Source organism: Artemia franciscana, chromosome 7, assembly GCF_032884065.1.
Source record: "Artemia franciscana chromosome 7, ASM3288406v1, whole genome shotgun sequence".
NCBI lineage: Eukaryota > Metazoa > Arthropoda > Branchiopoda > Anostraca > Artemiidae > Artemia > Artemia franciscana.
In genome coordinates this window covers 3,794,982-3,818,083 of record NC_088869.1, presented here as the reverse complement: position 1 = coordinate 3,818,083, position 23,102 = coordinate 3,794,982, and the positions used below count along the sequence as shown (strand labels likewise).

Genomic DNA, 23,102 nt, shown 5'->3' with positions numbered 1-23,102 from the left:
GTGAATTCAAACTGGTCAATTCAACAGTAATCTTTTATAAGTCTTCAAGAGAACAAAACACATTTTTTCCCCTAAAAGATTGTTGCCATAACGGTCAAAAGTGTGCCTATATAATAAAAGGGGAAGGAAAAAAGGAAATATATAGAGAAAAAAGAGAATAGAAGGGTAGGAAGAAAAGGAAATATATATAGTAAAAAAGAGAATAGATCATAGCGAGAGCTGCTTTTTGATTTGTCAACTATGTCTTACTCCTCAACTCTAAACTACTTTTTACTTAAACAGAGGCTTCGTAAAGTAGATCTTTATAAGGGAGTGTAATGTAGTCATGGCCTTCTCATTAAAAAAATTGCTGTGTCCCTTATATTAAATGAACTTGTCTATTCAATTTATTTTATACATAAGCTGGTAAATCCTGGAGACATAATCCAATATAATATTTTCCAGGATATAGCTCTTCCTTGTAACTTACTTTTCCATAGAAACATTCGACAAAAACATTCACACGAATGAGAAAACTTTTCTAGGGTACAAGCGGAAACATAGTTTACAGGGATTGCCTGTGCAAAGCATATATAATTAATCTATGCTATTTAACAAGCTATGAAAAATTGATGCAAATTGATAGTTTAAATAACAATTAATAAATAACATTGGAAAATTAGTTACTGCTGAGATGTAAACTACATTCTATTCTAAGTAGATATGGGGTGGATAAAATAAGATGGGAAATGTATATAAACATAAAAATAAAGAAGATTCCTTTATTTCACCCAGTTTTTGGTTCTATGAAGAAATGATTTTATGCAAAACACTGATGAGTGATTGAAAATTGTGTCTCAAAAAAGTATTGTATCCTCTAAGCAATGACTACATTGAGAAAACAGTATATTTTCATGCATTTTAATAATTAATTTACGTATAAAAAAATTTTATAATTAATTTATGCAATTTGACAATTTTATATTTACTGTTTATACTATTTAAGAATTTAACTATGAATAAAATATCTTAAAAATTAATTAGTGTTCAAACTTCTAGAAATTTCTTTTTCCCAATCAGTGTTTTTGAAGCAATTGATATAGTTTATTAGTTTACTATAGAATATTTTCATCGATGGTTTGTTTTCCTTTCAATGTATTCCTGGCGCATATATATATATATATATATATATATATATATATATATATATATATATATATATATATATATATATATATATATATATATATATATAAAACTAATTGACTAGATTAGAATTTCAACCTTGGCTATTTAATACATTTTTAGTATATACAAATGATGTTTTAACTTTCCGATGGGTTTTAGGGGTGGCAAAAATTATTTGAAGCATAGCTTCTCTATTTGACATATTTAAAGCAGTTAATTAATTTCAGTGTTTCAAAAAGACCTATTTCCACCACTTTTTCCTAAATTCTGAATACATTTCATTCGTTCACTTAAAAAAAAAACACAACAAATGGTTAAACAAAACTACCAACTGAAGAAATCTATTTAGTTTGTAGTAAGCTACATATGCCACTTTAGCCTTTTGAGGTGTATTAAGAGTGGCAACACCGACCATGTTTAGTAATTTATGTTTTTCTGAAATTTATGACTTCTGAATTTGGATTTTTTTTTTCGTTTTAACTTTCATTTATTGTTTCAAAGCAATCGCTGCTCCGTTTAGATTTAATAACTTATATAAACTGGATTCTTTCTTTATTTTTTGTTACAAGACTTTCAATTTCTTCACCTTTGCTTTCTTTTTTATTCACTGTTATTGTGTTGTTTATTTTATTTAATTATTTGTGATTGTTAAAGTATAGAAGTTTAAGTTGTGCAATAGTAGTTACCTCTAAATGAATACCATGACACACATATCTCTTCGATTTGCGGTACCGGAACTTTTTTAAGCTACTGGATATTAGGCAAATGCTTAGTAAGCCATTTTTCTTCAAGGTTTTCTCTTCAAGATATTTTTTTTGATATTTTTTTTCTTCGAGATGTTTTTTTTAAGATTTTTTTTCGAGATTTTTTTTCACTCGGGACCTTCTCCAAGACGTTATTCTAATGATTACTTATAGAAATTTAAATGTAGGTGTTGCAGTTTTGAGGGTTAACGACATTTGTTTTTGTAGGGCTTACACGAGGGCATGTCATGGTCCAAGAAATCTCATGGATACAAAAACCAAATACTAAAATTAATTAATTATTTAAATTAATTATTTAAAAGCCTTATGGATCCTGCTGGACAGATAAGAAGAATCCTCAGGACGTTTCAAGATATTGGTGTAATGTTTACTTATGTAAATTCAAACGACCTTGTCAGTAATGTAAATTTGAAGGTCAATGCCATTTGTTTTGCTTCCAAAGACCTTCGTAATCTGGAGACAAGGGGGTTATTTGTTTTAGTTCAAGAACTCTAATGGGTACAGACACTGGATGTGTCCCGTTACTTGGCCTACACATAGGTTTGTTTATGTGCAGGGTTTTACGATTCACTGCACAAAAGACTCATGGATACAAGCGGCAAGGTAAGTTTTCCCGTTACTCGGCTTACGCAATAAATTGTTGATCATCTAACAGGGTAGATGTAATATGATTTTGTTTTGAATAGCTTTAGTCAAATGGGAAAACATCTTAAAGAAATTATCTTGAAAGTAACATCTCGAAGAAAAAATCTCAAACCTTGAAGAAAAAATAGCCTACTAAGCATTTGTCTAATGCCCAGTTGCTCAAAAAAAGTTCCGGTACCGGGAATTGAAGAGATATGTGTGACATGGGATCCTCTAGTAGGTAACTACTTACAATGAAATAAAGTTGCAATGAAAATACAAAATTTGAAGCGAGGCATTCTTACCCCAAAGCGGTTTCTGTTGAAAATAAAAGGAGCACAAAGTTGATTCTTTACTAAAAAAAAGAAGAAAAAAGAGTAAGAGATGACTGAGCCACTTGTTGAGATGAAAGATGACGAAGCCGTCAAAGTTTGCTTAAGACAACCATTTGTGATTTGTCATATTTTGAAGGGATAGGTGAGAGGTAAAAATTTTCAAAGAGAGCTGATACTGATAAAATACAAATTCATATCATCATCATCTTATAGAAAGCTCGTCCCCCAAGTTATTAAGTTATTCTACTTACTTCAGTTTCCAGTATTCGTCATTCCACCGTTCAACAGGAAAGTCCCCACGGAAGGCTTTCCACCTCCAAGAATCTTGAACAAGATGAAAAGGGAGAGTTGACACAGTATTCAAAGCTTGCTGAAGTAAGAAATTAATATCCACTTCTGCAATAAAGGGCAAAACACCAAATTAATCATCGCTATGGATTAGCGGTAGTTAGTTGTCTAGTCTAAGAGGAATTCAGACTTTACTCAACTAGCCAACGCAACTATTACCAGCTAACGTTTTCCACTTTGCTCGATAGGCTCTTGGTTCTCAAAAAGATAATTTTTTTACCCCGACATCCGTAAATTTTCCGATGGCTTTTTCTGTCGACTTTATAAGCATCAAATTGTCAGTAGATTCACGTTCTAAAAGCAAATAATTGACCGGAAACATCTTTTGCTTCGTTTACTGCCGCAAAAACCTCAAATGGTCATAACATTACATTCATCTTATGTTTTCGCATCCTAGGATATGTGACTACTCAAAGAGTTATTGTTAAGAAAGACTATGAATGCGATTAAAGTACTGACTGATATGGTAATTTCAACCTAAATTTTTTTTTTTTTACTTCTATGCGGCCTCTGAAACATAGAAAGTTATCAGATCCAGACAGGAAAATAAAAATAAACAGGATTTTTCCTGTGAAAGTAAGGAGCAACATTAAAACTTGAAACAAAAAGAAATTAATCCCCCTTTAAAACGACTGCCCATTCTAAATATGTCGCTACAGCATGACTTTTTGTCATGAATCTTTCAGAACGAATCATGAAACATAATTAGAGCATGAAGCTTTTTAAAGTCGTCAAAACTTTAGCATAAAGAGCGGGGAATTGAGGAGGGGTAGGCCCTTTCATATACGGAATAATTTGTATTCGTTCTAGGTTTTAATGTTACTCCATATTTTCAGCTGAAAAAAATCTTGTGTTTTAATTTAATTTATCATCGTTTTTCCAATATTACCAGGAAATCCTCCCCCCCCTCCATATAAATTTCTCCTGTGAAATTCCCCCGGAAACTTTCCTCATCACAGAAGAGGCTCTCCATGGACAATCGCCCTCCGCAAAAAAATTCCCACTCCCCCAAAAAGATTTCGTATGAGCAACGGCAAGTTGCGTAGCTTATGCCTTAAAGCCCTTTCTATAAGGAGTATTGGGGATCATGTTATCCCCAAAGGTGCAATTATCGGATTTTTCAACTATGCTGAATCAAATGTCTATCTAAAATTTTTGATGGATGACTTCGGGAGAAAAAGATATGTGGATCTTTTTGGTCACTTAGAAAGCGCACTAGAACTTTTGATGCCTGATCAAATGAGCCGTTGTACGATCTTCTAGGATAAACTCTCGGGGAAAAACACACAAATAAATACGCATCTGTGATCTTTCTTCTGGTCGGAAATGCAAACTTCCACATGTTTGCATGTAGAAGCTAGAAAACTTTACAGTAGGGTTCTCAAATATTCTGAAGCTTAGTGTGATTTTCAATAATATCGCTTATATTGTTGGAGGGTGTTTTCCCCCTTTTTCACAAATTGGTAAAATTTTCTTAGCCCTGTAACTTTTGACAGGCTGCATTAGATTTGAGGAACTTGATAATTTTCATTCAGTATAAAAATTCAATTCTTTTGACGTATCTATTGTTATCAAAACTATGTTTTTCAAGTTTGGTCACTATTGAGCCCTGTCGCTCCTTACTTACAGTTCGTTACCACGAACACTCTTGAACACATAAATATTCATTTTTCCTGCATAAGAGGTAGGTAAGCCCAGCAGTCCTTCAGTGGCGTCAATTCACCAAAAACTAGGAGGAGTAAAAGGAATTTTCCCAAATCTAGAGGGGGAATGAGTCACTATTTTCAATAAGAATATAAGAACAACTATTTTTAATGGAAATACCTTAGAAAAAGGGGAAGTGGGTGCAATATCAGTAAAAACGAACTAAGAACACACCATAGCAAATAGCCTAAATATTGTCATTAAGCCATTACACGATTAAGATTGCAAACTGCATTACTGCCAAACAGCCATTAAGATTGATTGATGTTTATCCGCCCTCACACGTCTGTCCTCAAAGGTTTTTCGGACTGTGCCAGTCTGTATTAGTGACCAACAGCCATTAAGATTGCTTGATGTTTATCCAACCTCACACGTCTGTCCTCAAAGATTTGTCGGACTGTGGCTGTCCGTATTAATGGGCAACAGCCAATAAGATTGTTTGATATTTCATATATTTGTAATCAGCATAAAAATCCAATTCTTGTGATGCATCTGTTGATATCAAAATGCCGTTTTTTAGAGTTTGGGTTACTAATGAATCGCGTTACTTCTTACTACAGTTCGTTACCAGGAACTGTTTTAAATTTATGGTTCAAATTAGCCGATTTCTCTTTTATATACCAAAAAAATATGCATAAAATATGAAAATAGATCACGCAAAATACAAACAAACTGGCAAATTCCATAACGATTACGGAAGTACTTTATAAAATATGTTGTCAGTTGCATTTGAAGTAGTGATCTCCGACATTGCAGGCTGGCATATAAAAACACGATGTTTTTGAATTGCTGATCCGTTGATTTTGAATTAAAATCAAGGAATTACAAGCATCAAGCCATGGCTAACTGTAGAAAAAGTCAATACAGATAGTCCGAGTGAAGGAGAGGCAAATCTGGCATAAGCCTTTTTTAGGATTGTATAAAAATGATGTCATTTCATTTGTTGATAGATAAGACTATGTATCATACGTCAGTCCTAGGGCAGAACTAAGGTAAATAGTCATAGAACTAAGGGATGAAAGATAGGATTGATTTTGGGTTGACGCGTGACGGACAATGTCCATTGAACTTGTATGCGAAATCTGGGACTAAATTTGCTTGCTCACAGGCCAACAAGTAAAACCTAAGCCTAATAGGCTTGGCCGCTTATAATCTAGAGCAGGGCTTCTTAAACTTTTTTATATAGCGACCCCCTTCAAGTTTAGGAAATTTTAAACGACCCCCTCCTCCATATAATTAAATATATATTAACCGTAGATGTAGATGTAATATCGCACTAATTTACAATACAGATAAAATAAGGATTAAAGAATACGTGCCCATTCATTTCACATATATATATAATTGGAAACGTTGACGGGATACTGGTCGTAATAAAACACAATAAATAGAATGACATAAAACTATATCTATATATTCAATAGAAAAAATAAACTTTTGTAACAATTTTTTAATAAAAACATATTATTAACATAAAACAATATTAATGTGACGGATTTGATTGTTTATTTTCACATAAATAATTAAATCTAGGCTCAATTTGAGTCAGTGCAGATCGTAATAGATTTTCAACGTTTATTAAAGTTGAACGGTATTTTGATTTTATGTAAGTTAATGTGGAAAAGGCTGATTCACATAAATATGTTGTACAAAATGGCAGTAATTTGTTCATTGCCATATCCGATAGTAGGGGATATTCTGATTTGATTTCTATCCAAAATTCATGCACAGGCACTTGAGAAAATCTGAGTCGCAAGGTAGTATCACTTGTTAACTCGGCAAATTCTTCTTGTGCTTTTAAGTTTAAAAAATTAATTTCTTCCATTTCAACTGAAAATGGATTGCAAATCCATTGTTGTGTATCGATATCATTGGGAAAATACCTTTGCATGTAAACTTCCATTTCTTTCAAATGATTAACTATAATTTTTGTTATATGAGTATCTTTTTTTGGAATATTGTTACTAATTATATACTCGTCAGTAAATGGAAACATTTCGAGCGATCCACTTTCCACTCTGTTCTTCCATATAAGAATTTTTTAACAAAGGCCTCAAGTTTATTTTTTAACATAAACATATTAATGCAGACTCCCTGCATTGATAAATTCATATCATTGATTTTATCAAAAATATCTGCCCAATAGCATAGCTTGAGAAGCCATAAATTATCGTGAAAATAATCGGCCAAATTAGAATTTTGCTCTGTTAGAAATATAAGAACGTCATCTTTTAAAGTTAATAATCGTTTCAAACTTCGACCTCTTGATAGCCACCTAACTTCAGCATGTAGCAATAAACTTGTATAATCCGAATCCATATCAATGCACAAATTTTTAAACAATCGACTATTAAGTGCTCGACTTTTAATAAAGTTAATGATTTTGACTGCATCAAAAAACACTGTGTTTAATTCTGGTGCAATTTTTTTAACAACAAGTGCCTCTCGGTGAATCATACAATGTGTAAATGTAATATGATCATTTCCAGCTTTAACAAATGCTGTAAAACCAGGATCTTGTCCGGTCATTGCTGCAGCACCGTCCGTGCACACACCAACACAATTTTTCCAATTTAATCCATCTTTTTCTAAAAACTCATTTACTTTTTTATATATATCTTTTCCACGAGTATGACCTTCCAGAGGACGACAAAACAGTATATTTTCATGAATTCTTCCCTCATAAATATGTCTTACAAAAAGTAACAACTGTGCCATTTTTGAAATGTCTGTCGACTCGTCCAGTTGTATTGCAAACTTTGAGCTGTCTTTAAGCCTCATAAGAAGCTGTTGAAATTGATCATTACTAATGTCTGAAATTCTTTTGGACAGTGTCATTTGATAATGGAATTTTACTAATTTCAGCAGCATACTGTTTTCCATGAACAATTTCAGACATTCTTATAGCTGCAGGTAGTGAAAGTTGCTCTCCAATAGTAAAAGGCTTTTTCGTTTTTGCTATCAAATACGAAACTTCATACGATGCCAATAGATATTTATCATTCAAAGTAACATACTTCTCCAAAGTGTTCTTTTCTTTATTTGATGTTTGCAAAAGACGCTCAAAACATTCCATTGGCTTTTTTGATAACGTTGCATGTTTAGTATTCAAATGTCGTTGCAGTTTTGACGGTTTCATGCTTTCTGCAGCCAAAACTTCTTTGCAAATTAAGCACACTGGTTCTTCTTCATTGTTGTGAGAAGAGCAAGTGAAGCCATACTGAAATATGATTCGTCATATTTTCTTTTTTTTGTTTTGCTAAAAGTCGGATTTGAAGCACTGCAACTTGGTTGTGACGGCGTTGCATACTTATTAGTTGGAATTTTAATTAGCCATTTATCCATGATGGTTAAATAATTAAACAAAATGTAGTTGAACTTTAACGTAATAATTAAAAACACCAACTGAAAATTACACAGTAAATACACATGTCACAACGAAGACAAAGCTGAGTCCAAACTGAAGTACAAACAGAATGTGTAACCTGTAAGCCCAAGGCGACGCGGCGTCTGGGTACTGGGTACCCCCCTGGGGGTCGCGACCCACAGTTTAAGAAGCCCTGATCTAGAGGTAGGTGGAATGCCGTGTCAGAGAATTGACACATAGCCAACAAGTCCTTGCAGGCAATCCTGAATTCGCAAGCCAAAACGCCTGAGCGTGAAACGAAATAAACACCAACCGGAAAAAATGGAGTACTATGGAGCAGAACTGTTTTTATTTTTTTTTTTTTTTTTTTCATGAATGGTATAATAAATAGTTTAAGCATAAAAAAATATTTCTAAAAGAAAACCCAAAAGACGAAAATTCTCAATTGTTATAAATTATGATTCGTCGAACAAGAGGAATTTTTTCCAGCCACCTAAATCATCAAACGTAAATAAGACAAGGAGAAGAACCCAAAAAATGTAAATTCACAATGGGTGAAAATAAACAACCCGTACCATCAAATGAGACATGACTACTCAGAGCAGCTAAAGTATTGGGAATTGAAAAAAAATGTCTTAATTTGTTAAAATCTGAAATGAAGAACAAAGAAATATGAAACAAAAGTGATGAACAGAGACATAATCAGTTAGAAGACCTGCACCAATGACGATCAAAATGAATCAAAAACGAAAGTTAAGAGCAAAGAAATATTCGCTTAGAAGACAAGTGATGGCGTGAACCAGAAGGACTCAAAAACGAAAGTGAAAAATCACGAAACGTGCGGTTATAAGTCAAGCCACCACGAGAAACAGATCAATGCAAAAAAATAATGAAGAACAAAGACATATGTGGTTACAAGACAAGCGACAGCGAAAATCAATACGAGTCAAAAACGAAAGGGAATAACAAAGAAATAATGGGCTAGAAGAACAACACCGTTGCAATTTTTGACACTAATAAGCTGTGTAATAACTCTAGTACAAACCTTACAAAAATGCCGTAAACCACGGAAGTATTAATTATAACTAATTGGTTTCCTTCAATGTTGAACATATTCAGCGTGAATCCCTTCACTTTCCTGAGAAAAAGTAGTAAACAATGGTGATCCATTTGGAGGTTGCTGCTTCATGGGTGAATTGTTCGCCTTTTTTTTAGGATATCACTTGCTCTCTAAAGAGTTCCACAAAAGAATCTGAAACTTGAATACGTCTTTTGCCTTAGCTTCATTCAACGTAAGGGACGCTTGAACCACATTCCCAAGAATTAGTTCTGGATTCTACTAAAGTAGATGCTATAGAATCTTCTTAAATCAAACAGTTCGTGGTAACGAACTGTAGTAAGGAGCGACCCGGCTCAATAGTAACCAAAACTCTAAAAAATGGAATTTTGGTACCAATAGCTACATCAAAAGAATCGTATTTTAATGCTGGTTTTAAATATAAAAGTTTCATCAAGTTTAGTCTTACCCATCAAAAGTTACGAGCCTGAGAAAATTTGCGTTATTTTAGAAAATAGGGGGAAACGCCCCCTAAAAGTCATAGAATCTTAACGAAAATCACACCATCAGATTCAGCGTATCAGAGAACCCTACTGTAGAAGTTTCGAGCTCCTATCTACAAAAATGTGGAATTTTGCATTTTTTGCCAGAAGGCAGATCACGGATGCGTGTTTATTTGTTTTTTTGTTTTTTTGTTTTTTTGTTTTTTTTTTTCTTTTCCCCAGGGGTGATCGTATCGACCCAGTTGTCCTAGAATATTGCACGAGGGCTCATTCTAACGGAAATGAAAAGTTCTAGTGCCCTTTTTAAGTGACCAAAAAAATTGGAGGGCACCTAGGCCCCCTCCCACGCTAATTATTTTCCCAAAGTCAACGGATCAAAATTCTGAGATAGCCATTTTATTCAGCGTAGTCGAAAAACCTTATAACTATGTCTTTGGGGACGACTTACTCCCCCACAGTCCCCGTGGGAGGGGCAACAAGTTACAAACTTTGACCTGTGCTTACATTTAGTAATGGTTATTGGGAAGTATACAGGCGTTTTCAGGAGGATTTTTTTGGTTTGGGGGAGGGGTTGAGAAGAGGGGGATATGCTGGGGAAACTTTCCTTCGAGAATTTGTAATGGGAGAAGAAAATTTCCATGAAGGGAGAGCAGGATTTACTAGCATTATTTAAAAAAAAAAAAAAAACAATTAAAAAATAAAAGTGAAAAAGCTTTTTCAGCTGGAAGTAAGGAACAGCAATAAAACTTAAAACAAACAGAAATTATTATCCATATGAGGGGCTCACCTCCTTCTAATACCTCGCTCTTTACGCTAAAGTATTTTCAGTAATTTCAACTACTTATTCTACGCTTTTGTGATTCAGGGGGTCATTCTTAATGAATTGGGATAAAATTTAAGCTTTAGTGTAAAGAGCGAGGTACTGACGATGGGGAGAATCCCTTCATATATGTAATAAAAACATGAGAATACAAAAGTTCTTTACGTAAGCTAATTTATAAGTTACGTAGATCTTTTACCAATAAAAACATTCGTAAAAAATTAAAAGTTCTAGTTGCCTTTTTAATTAACCAAAAAATCAGGGGGCAACTAGGCTTCGTCCCCCGCTCTTTTTTTCTCAAAATCATTCGAACAAAATTATGAGAAAGCCATTGAGCCAAAAAAAAAAAATATACAAATTTCGTTTTGATTATTCCTCTGCGGAGAGCCAAAATCAAAACATGCATTGATTCAAAAACGTTCAGAAATTAAATAAAAAAAACAAGTTTTTTTAACTGAAAGTAAGGAGCGACATTAAAACTTAAAACGCACAGAAATTACTTCGTATATGAAAGAGGCTGCTTCCTCATCAACGCCCCGCTCTTTACGCTAAAGTTTTTTACTGTTTTAAAAAGAAGAATTGAGAGAAAGAGTCATACTTTAGCGTAAAGAGCGGGGCGTTGATGAGGAAGCAGCCTCTTTCATATACGAAGTAATTTCTGTGCGTTTTAAGTTTTAATGTCGCTCCTTACTTTCAGTTAAAAAACTTGTTTTTTTTATTTAATTTCAATAAAAACCGATAAAAAAGATTCCACCTGAACTTTCAGGTTTTCTAAATAGTTAGCATTGTCAAAATAACCAGAACACCCTCTATACTAAATAAAAGTACACGTTTCTTCAATCCAAAACATGTTGACATATTTAAGACCCTTTTTGTGTTTCTCACATTTTGGACTAAATCCGTTTGTACTTTGGCTGCACTAAATACAGGGAAAAGTTTCAAGAAATTATAATAATCATTGCAGAAAACACCAAATTATTTATTAATAAACTTACCTGGGTCATCCTCCAACACTCCCAACAAGCCAATTTCATACAGGTGTTTTGGAGTTGCAACGCACATTGCCATAAGTTCACCAACTGCCTCATGGAATCCATCATTTGCTCCATCCCTTTAAAAGAGGGAAGAGGTATTTCTAGATGTTTGTAAATATAAAGTAAATAGTGTATTTTTTTTTTTTATTTTAAGCGGTGTTCATCCTATGACTAAAAAAGATTATGAACTCAGCTAGACATGTAAAATACAAAGAAACTAAGACAAACAAATTGTTCATTTTTCTTTACATAATGAATGAGTGCAATATACTTTATCCAATTCACAGTTTAGATATTGCAAGTGATTTTACGAAAATGTTGTTTCAACCCCTTCTTAAAAAAGGTGATAAAGGTAAGTAAGAACATTACTGAAGTATTAGTTTTGATCTCTGTAGGAAGCAAATTAGAAAGTCAAGTGATATTTATTACACTAAACTGTAAAGTAAAACGTAACGAATACGGCATTAGACTTTACAGTCCCTTCCGGCGGTGCTGATCTCCGTTTCTTGGCCCTTCAGCCAGGAAGTTCAATGGAGGGGTTGGGGGCCAACCATCCTGTGTTTTCGCACACCCTTCCTGTTTACCTTCCCCAGATTTCTCCAGGTACCCATTTAGAGCAGAGTCGACTCTGGCTGAGCTTACAGAGTTACGCCACTGAACCCCATCTCAAACAATAAAACTGTAGACTAGAGGGTACATTAAAATTTGAACCCTCGCCCTCTCAGACAAAGGATCATCAATCCAGCACACCAATCCAATCGGTCACTGTAAAGTAGATAAAGGTGTATCCAAAGAAAAGTGTGGTTTTAGCAAGGTAAGTGGATCCGTAGACCAAACATTAACTATTACACTAAGAACTGAGAAGTTTCTGAACTCTCAAACCCTCTAGTCTACAGTTTAATATATTACGAACAGCTGATACACTGATGAACAGCATTCAGCTAATAAAGAAGCTTTCACGGAGGTACTGCCTTAGTATGACCTTCCAAACAAGCATGCTAAAGTGATTAGTGGTACGAACGAGAATAATGTTGCTGCATTTAAATCGGGAAACAAGGTTAGTAGCTGGTTTGCTTGAATCAGGAATTAAGCAGATTGTGTGGATTTATATGGATTTATTTTTATATGGATCATTATAATCAACTTTGTTGTAAGGAACATGAATAAGGGTATGGGGGAACACGGTACTAAATGAGAAGGTGAAGCTCCCTTAAACTGTCTCCTAAAGTGTCCAGGATAATAATGTTTGCAAAATAAATCCATTTTGGAAATTTTGAAAGTTCAGGATGCTTGGAAATATTTAAATATTAATTTAAAAAGACGAAGATCACTTTGATTAGGAATAAATGAGGGTAAATAGATAATGTTAGGTAACGAAAAAATCAGAACCTGAATAGGTTCTCTTACCTGGGAGGTATTAATCGTAAAGATGATGGATGCAGTAAAGATGAAAAAAGTAGAATATCCAAGGCGCATTGGTAAGTATGTTTTTTCTTAGTTGGAAAAGGCTTGAAAAAATACGAAAATAGGTTTGCAAGCTATAATATTGGCCAGAGTATTGAAAGCAATGATGATGTCAGTGGGCAAGAGTGATGTTCTGGAGGCCGGGAATTACTAGGAAGGTTTGGGAAATGTTTTACAGTGAAATTGTGCAAGGACAGACTTAGTTACTCCTTTGACAGCACAAAAATAGGCTCTAAACAAAACAAATTACTCCATCGGACCTCACGAATTTGTAATGGCAAGATATTTGAAATCTTTCAAACTATCTAGTCCAATTTTTGGCTATCCGATTTCGATAAAAAAAAAGAATCCCACTTTCTTTCCTTTCAATGGCTACAATACTAAAACAATCATAAAAAAACTAATTTTAATTATTGACGTCACTGAAAAATTATTTGTTAATTAAATAAAAGGATTTTTTTTTTAAAACAATGTCGAAGAAAAGACTTTGCTCGTGTTTGTTTAAATTTAGCTCTTTACTTTTTGGAAAAAAACTTCTTTCTTGGAACTAGTTTTAATTAGTTTCTTCTTGAAGAAACTAATTAATCATTAATTTTAATTATTTTTAATTCACATGTTATTTGATTATAAATAAATATTTACAAAGTTCTTTTTCGGTTTTTCTAGCTATTCTGGTCTCCAGCCATTTTAATATAAAAATCTGATTGTCGCATATTTTGTATTAACTGCTTGTTTGTTTAAAGAAAAAATGCCTTTTAAGCTCATGCGTAAAAAAGAGTTATGATTAGCTGTTTAAAAAAATAGAAATAAAATAGGAGCTCAAGAACCAATCTAACCAGATCTTTTTACAACTGAGGTTCCCTTGATTCTGAAACTTCAATTGAGGTGTCTTCATGTTCTGAATATTGAAGCACATTAACCGGGAAAAAAATTCTTGCATTAAGATCCTATGCAGCCAAGTTTTTCTTAAAACATTTTCTGCCTTTCAAGCGGTCCCTTGTTCATACGAACATACATTTCAATCACATCCCTCAAGACAGATCCCTTTCGCTACCTCTTCGGAATGCTAAAGATGCTTTTAGATTAAAATGCCACCCGGGAATTCATTCCCTCTTAGCTAGGCTAAAGCGTAAAGAGATCAGAGACACTTCGTCAAAGAGTTCAAGAATTTTTTCCTGTAGTAACGTACGGGTTGGTTCCATATAATACTTATTTGGCTCCTGACTGCGTTGTTACAGAAGGAAAAGCCTGGAATAAGAAACAACATCCATAATGTGTAGAGCAATTAATAAAGGACGAGAGGTAAGACTGTGATTGCTTATTTGCTTGTTTGTTATGATTGCTTGGACAAGTGGGCGAGACACTAAAAGGAAGTTTGTCAGGCCTCTGGTCCTAATTATCAGACAAAATAAATGTCCTTTCCATGACTTAAATTTATCCCCAATTTAAAACTCTCCACTTCACTCCTACCCCGCTTTCCCTTAAATTAATTTTATTTTCCTTTCCAGATCCCATTTAATAATTTTTTGAGTGTCTATTGTTACTAAGACTGGCTAATCAGCTGAGCGCTTAAAATAGACAGACTGGTTCAGATTGACCGGCCAGAACCCTCCTCCAGTGACCTAATACTATATATATATATATATATATATATATATATATATATATATATATATATATATATATATCTATATATATAAAAATAAGTTGTCTGTCTGTGGATGTGTGGATGTGTCAGGTGACGTCACCTGAAAAAACTGGATCAGGTGACGTCAAAACTGAAAAAACTAAAAAAAGGCAAAAACTACAAAAAAAACTAAAAACTAATAAAAAAAATAAAAAAGCTAAAAAACTAAAAAAACTATAAAGGTAAAAACCAATAAAAAACTAAAAAAAAAACTGAAAAAACTAAAAAAGGCAAAAACTACAAAAAAAAAACTAAAAACTAATAAAAAAAGTAAAAAAGCTAAAAAACTAAAAAAACTAAAAAAACTAAAAAAAGGTAAAAAACTAAAAAAAATAAAAAATAAAAAAAAACTAAAAAAAAGGAAAAAACTGAAAAATAAGCTAAAATAAAGGTAAAAACCAATAAAAAACTAAAAAGAAAAAAAGGAAAAAACTAATAAATGACGACACTCAAAGAGAAAGCGACCAGGACAAAAGGAATGTTCGATTAGCAATCAACAAAGCACCGGGACACAGGGAGTATAAATGACGACCAGGACATAAGTAAAAAAAAAAAACTATCTATATATATAAAAATAAGTTGTCAAACTAAAAAAAGGCAAAAACTACAAAAAAAACTAAAAACTAATAAAAAAGCTAAAAAACTAAAAAAACTAAAAAAAAGGCAAAAACTACAAAAAAAACTAAAAACTAATAAAAAAAATAAAAAAGCTAAAAAACTAAAAAAACTAAAAAAACTAAAAAAAGGTAAAAAACTAAAAAAACTAAAAACTAAAAAAAAGGAAAAAACTGAAAAATAAGCTAAAATAAAGGTAAAAACCAATAAAAAACTAAAAAAAAACTGAAAAAACTAAAAAAAGGCAAAAACTACAAAAAAACTAAAAACTAATAAAAAAAGGAAAAAACTGAAAAATAAGCTAACATAAAGGTAAAAACCAATAAAAAACTAAAAAGAAAAAAAGGAAAAAACTAAAAAAAATTTTCATCTAAAAAACTAAAAAAAACTAAAAAAGGTAAAAACTAAAAGAACTAAAAAAGAAAAAAAAAATGACGACACTCAAAGAGAAAGCGACCAGGACAAAAGGAATGTTCGATTAGCAATCAACAAAGCACCGGGACATAGGGAGTATAAATGACGACCAGGACATAAGTAAAAAATAAAATTAACAAAACTAAAAAGAAGGTAAAAACTACAAAAAAACTAAAAAGAAAAAAAAAACTAAAAACTAATAAAAAATCTAAAAATCTAAATAAACTAAAAAAGAAAAAAAAGGGAAAAAAATAAAGGAGAAAAACAAAACTAAAAAACGAATGTATATACAGACCGGTACACCGGGATACAAATGACGACCGGGACAGAGGGAATATAAATGACGACCGGGACACAGGGACACAACTACAACGGGGACACCGGAGGAAACAGGGGGATGTAAATGACGACCGGGACACCGGGACAGGGAATGGTCGATTAGCAATCACCATCAACAAAGCTCAAGGGCAATCATTAGAATCATGAGGTATAGATCTGAATACAGATTGTTTTCCCATGGACCATTATATGTTGCATGTTCAAGAGTCGGTAAACCTGACAATCTATTTATATGCAAAGACAATGGGACAGCAAAGAATGTTGTATATTCGCAAGTTTTACGTAGTTAAAACCATATATATATATATCTATCTATATTCACAGGTGGGACATAGGGACACAACTACAATGGCGCGTAACTATTATGGCGCGTAACGACTTACGCGCGCGGGGGGGCTTGGGGGGGGCGCGAAGCGCCCCCACCAACTAGGTGTTGGGGTGGCGCGAAGCGCCACCCCAACAGCTAGTATATATATATATATATAATGAAAAAAGAAACCACCAATGCAACAGCACAAACACGTAAAAAAAAAGACAGAAAGAGAAAAGGAATACTGTTTTCCTAAATTAGTGACTTATATAGACCAGCAATTGAATGAGGCCTTAACCCTACTCATCCATACAATCACATAGGTCAAACAGCATAGCCATACACAATCAACCATAGAGAATAATCCATGGACAGGCAGTCGTGTCGTAAGTAAGTATAAGTCGTCATTTACCAAATATTAAAAACAGTAAAAAAGACAAATAATTCAGAGGCAACAACCCAACACAAGGGCTCATCAGGAGAATACACACTTGCCTATAGGGTTTCGGCACTTTAAATTCCCTACCCAGGCAAGTGGAGTGCCCACCATAAATTCCCTACGGTATCCCCGTGTTAGGTATCACCCCCAAAAGTGTGTTCGAGTATGATGTATGATGATATAGTATATACGTGTTATATTAATGTTTATGTATATATATATATGTTTATATATTTTTTTATATGTGTAAGAATAAACTCATTAGGCCTTGTATTATTGACAAAATAGAATTCTCATCTATATACATTTTCCATTCTAATTTAAACCTCAGTCATACTATATATATATATATATATATATATATATATATATATATATATATATATATATATATATATATATATATATATATATATATATATATATATATATATATATATATATATATATATATATATATATATATATATAGTATGACTGAGGTTTAAATTGGAATGGAAAATGTGTATAGATGAGAATTCTATTTTGTCAATAATGCAAGGCCTAATGAGTTTGCTCGAGCATGATATAGTATGATGTAGTACGTACATATTCTATTATGGTTAGAAAAGTGTTTTTATATGAAGTGAAAAAATGTTTTATTATAGTATGAAGGGAGCGACCCCTTGCTTTCGTGAGCAATAAGAAATAAAAGAGAAACTTTTGAAAAGTAATTTAACCGATTGAAACTTGAGTAAAAAAAACTCAGAAAGGATAGGGTAAATGGGTATTAGAGAGAAAAAACAGTAGATTATAGTGGCTATAGAAGGAATAGGTTGATAGCTTCCTATTATTTGAAAAAGTTGGAAGTTTTTGTGTGTTTTTTTTTTTTTTACTGAGATTTTATGTGAGTAGTTAAAGGTTAGAGAAGTTAGAATAGTGAAAGTAAATATAGAAAAAACACACGTGAGAAGTTTATTTTCTGGATAATGAAAAGAAAGAGGAAACTAGAAAAGGAGTCACATGCAGAATATCTCAGTATGGACCAAATTCCAAAGAATAAAAGAAAGCAAAGGAAATAATTTAAAAATATGTATTAGAAAATGATTTTGTATATTTTTTAATATAATAAAGATACACAATACAAAATACAATTACACCTGTAACAAAGTGCCTGTGGACACCATAAGCCAGATACTGTGGCTCTCACTCCTCAAAGATTGTACCCTTGTAGTAGCGATACGGGTAGAAGCCATGACACCGCCACAGCACAAATACTTATGAGAGAGGCAGTATTAGATCCTTTGGCACTGCCACAAATAAGACACAGATGGTCACAGGTTGTTGGTTCATATAAAGTTGTTAAGGGGGTAATAGTAATGTAAATTTAAATTCTACAAGGAAAAATCATATACACGAATTATGAAACTTTGAATCAGTTTTTGAAGAGATTAATGAATAGAACCAGCCTATGATATCAGAGCCTTCAGGGTCTTCAATGCAAATTTCAAGAGGGTAGTATGCAGTACCAGTCGCAAAGTATTTAAAAGCTAGTCACAGAGGATATTGTTAGTCACGATGATAAAAGTAAGGAAAAGCAAATCAAAATTTTTAGAGTCCCCAATACAAATCAAAGCAGCTCATTCGCAATGAATGGTTGTAGATAATAGTGTCAACCATGACGATAGAATATTAAATTCGTAACATCAGTAGTCTCCGATGAGGATAGCGAACAATATGAATAATTGGAACTAACTTAAGTTCTTTCAGAGTCCTCGATATTATTTCAAGCAGCCTACTATAAACTCTCGTTTACAATAAAATAGGAACGAAACAGAAGAAATTATCAGTTTTGATAATAGAAGCAATGAAAGGCATGAGAACATCACAGTTTAAATATATTGGTAGAGAAGAATCTAAAAGCAAAAACAAAGGACAAACGAAAGGGTTCGAATAAAGCAGTTGGAATGGGTATAGGAAGTCCCAAGGGCACGTAGTTTTGCCTGTCAAATATAAATATGGTCAATGCGAGTAGTTATATTATGTCTCAAAAACCATATGCAAAATTATACAAAAAAGAACACTAATGCTTTAAACCAAAAGGCGTTTTGTGGCATATTCGTCACATAGGTAATAGTAATCAACTCTATTAATTGAGATATGGGTTGTTTAATCCACGTTTCTATATCTGATTTGTATCTCAAAATAATTAGGATATGACATTTATTCCAAAATATTGTATATCCCCCTTTGCAGAATGCAAAAATAATTGGGGCTTTGTGCGTTTGACATTAAAATGGTGTTTAGATAGTCTTAAACTCTAAATAAGAACCTCCATTGTATAACAAGTTATTTGTAAATAGCAATCGAAATACCGAAAACCTAATTTTTTACCTCTTTCACCCTGCCTTAAATTTTAAAGGCTCTATGGAATGGCTCCTCTATGGGAGTCTTACAACGACAGTAAAATACAGAAAGCTTAATTTTTTACCTCTTTCACTCTGCCATAAATCTTAAATGCTCTATGGGAGTGGCTCCTCTATGGGAGTGGCTTGCAGCGACAGCGAAATACCGAAAACTTAATTTTTACCTCTTTCACTCTGCCATAAATTTTAAATGCTCTATGGGAGCGGCTCCTCTATGGGAGTGGCTTACAGCGACAGCGAAATACCGAAACTTAATTTTCTACCTCTTTCACTCTGCCATAAATTTTAAATGCTCTATGGGGGTGGCTTCTCTATGGGAATGGCTTACAGCGAAAGAAAAATTTAAGCTTCGTTCAGCTTATTGCAAGTACCTAAAATTTTTACTGCGTATGCCGCGCCACGAAAGAAGTTCCTCATTGCTAAACTGCTATAATATGCATGATCCTCTGGATATGATACTTGAGGTGGAAGAGTTGGCAAGATCTAAGTCCCTTCGTAAACTGGCAAGTTTCTTACTTGTACATATTTTGTGTGATTGCGATTTTTGAAGTTAAGTTGTATTAGAAATCACATTATTATCTTTTCCTTTATTTTACTCCACTTTTTCATGTTGTATGAGTGGGCATCAATAAATTAATTAATTAATTAATAAAACTTGAAGAATAACGCCCCCTAAGCTTTCTAAAGACCGAAGCATCATTTGTGCTTTAATCAAAACAAAATATATTGTAAGAACTTTTTCTTTTATGATATGAACAAATCCAAAAATGCTAAGACTTTCAGGAATGAACATCTAAGTATATTAATCTGTCAACCAACGTTTCATTAGTTCTTTCTTTTCTGTAGTCTTGGTTATCATGGTGATTTTCTTTCTTTCTTTTGTTAATATTATGAGATAAAACGTACGGGATGAAACAAAAATTGTTTAAGGTAAAGTACAAATGATATTTTGGTTTTTAAAGGCCATTGGAGGCCTTAACAGTGCTTTTTGTGGTAGTTTCCATTTGTTTTAAGTTTACCTCGATTATTTATTGAACCTCTGGTTTTCGGGTTTCATTTATTTATTGATGGTGCGATTTATATTCGTTTTACGCTTAAAGCGCTATTTAAATTTATTTTTGCTCATCTTACGTTTAATATGGCTCTTTACCTTTTCTTGAAAAACCTCTTTTGTGGAAATTTTAAAGTTATTTTAATAGATATCGATTGTTAGGTAACTTACTTGTAAAAGACAGGAAGATGAGAGTATTGCATTTGATACTGAGTGTGTCCAAGTTCATGGTGGATTGTCAAAAAATCTTCAAACACCACCCTCGTGCACATTTTGATCCTATAAAAAAATCCTCTTAATAGAAGAGAATTATATAAATATATATAATTTATTCCTGGATATTGGGCTGAATACTTGCAACCATGACCAACCATCATAACTACAAAGAGTGAAATAGCCCAAAGACAATGAATCTTCTTCTAAACCTGTCATGGCAATGCTGTCCTAGAATAAAATTTCGTCGCATAGTCCACAGCTCAATTTAAACTCGTTGATGTCTCGCGTAAAGGTCACATCTGGCTTCTTTTTTTTTTTACAGAAATAATTACCTAAAACCTTGTGCTGAAATGTTTAGAGAGATTGAAAATCAATTTTGCGGAGAGAAAACAAAAAGTAATAATATTTTCATCCAAGGTGAAACCATATCAGTAAAAATTTTTAGTTAAAAAAAAAAGCAAAGGTTTATATGGATAATTATAGAAAAACAAAGTGTAGCCTTCAAAAGAGTTCAATATATAACAAGAGTTAATAGCTCATATGGCGCTTGTGACGAGGTCGGAAGAGCCAAGAGCTCATATGGTATGAGCTCAAGCAAAATTTTAAGAATCAATAGATTGCTTTAAAAGGAAAATCAGAGGCTTAATATCGGTCGGGATTTAAAATAAGATCTCTGAGCCACGAGGTCTATCTAAATATAAAAATTTATTAAGATTCGATCACCCACACGCAAGTTAAAAATACCTCAAATTTTCTAATTACCCCCCCCCTGCCCCCCAGATGTTCAAATTAAAGCGTTCAAACTAAGCGTTTGCCAAGATTTAAGGTTCCACCCCCCCTCAATTCCCCCAATGTCACCGGATCCAGTAGAAATTTAAAATAAGAGCTCTGAGACACAATATCCTTCCGAACTCCAAATTTCGTTAAGATCCGATCACTCCTTTGTAAGTTAATAATACCTCATTTTTCTATTTTTTCCGAATTAACCGGCCGCCACTCCCCCCAGATGGTCAAATCGGGAAAATGACTATTTCTAAGTTAATCTGGTCCGGTCCCTGATACGCCTGCCAGGTTTTATTGTCCTAGCTTGCCTGGAAGTGCCTGAAGTAGCAAAACCGGACAGACAGACAGACTGACCGGCAGACATACAGACAGACAGACAAAATTTAGGATCGCTATATGTCACTTGGTTAATACCAAGTGCCATAAAAACACAAAAAAAAAATGGGACAAGAAAAAACTGGAACAAACAAATAACAAATTTTTGCAAAAATAAGGAAAAGGGCATTTTAAATAAAAATGTAAAAAAATTCAAAAATCAACTCAAACTATGTATATATATATATATATATATATATATATATATATATATATATATATATATATATATATATATATATATATATATATATATATATATATAAAATAAATACAGTTAAACTAGAGGCAACACCAAAAATCAATTAAATAGAAATTTTCTCAAAGTAAAAAGTTAGAAATTTTTTATTATATACAATTCTTGTTTATCTCTAAGAATTTGTACGCGAAAAAATCAATTATTTTCACAAAAACAGAAGTAAATAATGTCGTTTTATTGGTTAGAGAGTTTATTTTTTGAACTGAGTCAATATTTAGTTTATTTTTAGTTTATTAGTCAATTTTTAATTGATACTTACTAAGGGGGAGTATACAAGAGGGGAGAATGTGAACCTTCGACTAAGGAAGTTCAGCTACGGAGATTCCAAAAGCCCCCTTGTTATGCTTATCAGCCTTTCCACTCCAAACATGTCACTAAGACTACCTTAAAAGAGGTAATAGCTTTTAATTAGCTATTATACATCCCTCTGATCTTTAGTGGATGTCTAGTCATTCAGAAAAATCAAGCAGCTGATGGTAACAAACTGTAAGTAAAAAGCGGCCCAGCTCAATAGTAACCGAAACTAAAAAACAGAATTTTGATACTAATAGATACATTAAAAGAATCAAATTTTTAGGCTGATTTCAAATATATAAGTTTTATGAAGCTTATTATTTTCGGAAAAAAAGGAGAACTCCCCCTAAAAGTCACAGAATCTTAATTAAATCACATCATCAGATTCAGTGTTTCAGGGAACCGTATTGTGGAGGTTTCAAGCTCCTATTTAAAAAAATATAGAATTTTGCATTTATTGGCAGAAGAAAGATTACTGGTGCGTGTTTACTTGTTGTTTTTTCCAGGGGGTGGTCGTATCAGCCCAGTGGTCCTAAAATATCAAGAGAGGGCTCATTTGAACGAAAATTAAAAGTTCTAGTGCCCTTTTTAAAAGACCAGAAAAACGGAGGACAACTAGGACAACTCTGACACTCATTTTCTCCTGAAGTCACCTAATAAAAATTTTGAGATACCCATTTTGTTCAGCATAGTTGAAAAATTTAATAGCTATGTCTTTAAGAATGACA

General features: G+C 33.0%; 1 protein-coding gene and 1 long non-coding RNA gene across 2 annotated transcripts in view; one reads left to right on the top strand and one right to left on the bottom strand.

Moving 5' to 3' along the window:
• LOC136028665 (angiotensin-converting enzyme-like) overlaps positions 1-23,102 on the bottom strand; it is a 97,514-nt gene that overhangs the window by 25,172 nt on the left and 49,240 nt on the right. The window contains exons 8-10 of the mRNA XM_065706492.1: positions 20,619-20,726; positions 11,685-11,800; positions 3,142-3,286 (exon numbers count right to left, since the gene is read on the bottom strand). Of these exons, the coding sequence (XP_065562564.1) occupies positions 3,142-3,286; positions 11,685-11,800; positions 20,619-20,726 (369 nt within the window). The remainder of the gene's footprint in view (positions 1-3,141; positions 3,287-11,684; positions 11,801-20,618; positions 20,727-23,102) is intronic.
• LOC136028593 (uncharacterized) lies at positions 14,840-15,929 on the top strand. The gene is made up of 2 exons (XR_010617842.1): positions 14,840-15,265; positions 15,802-15,929. It is a non-coding gene; the product is annotated as an uncharacterized LOC136028593 (long non-coding RNA).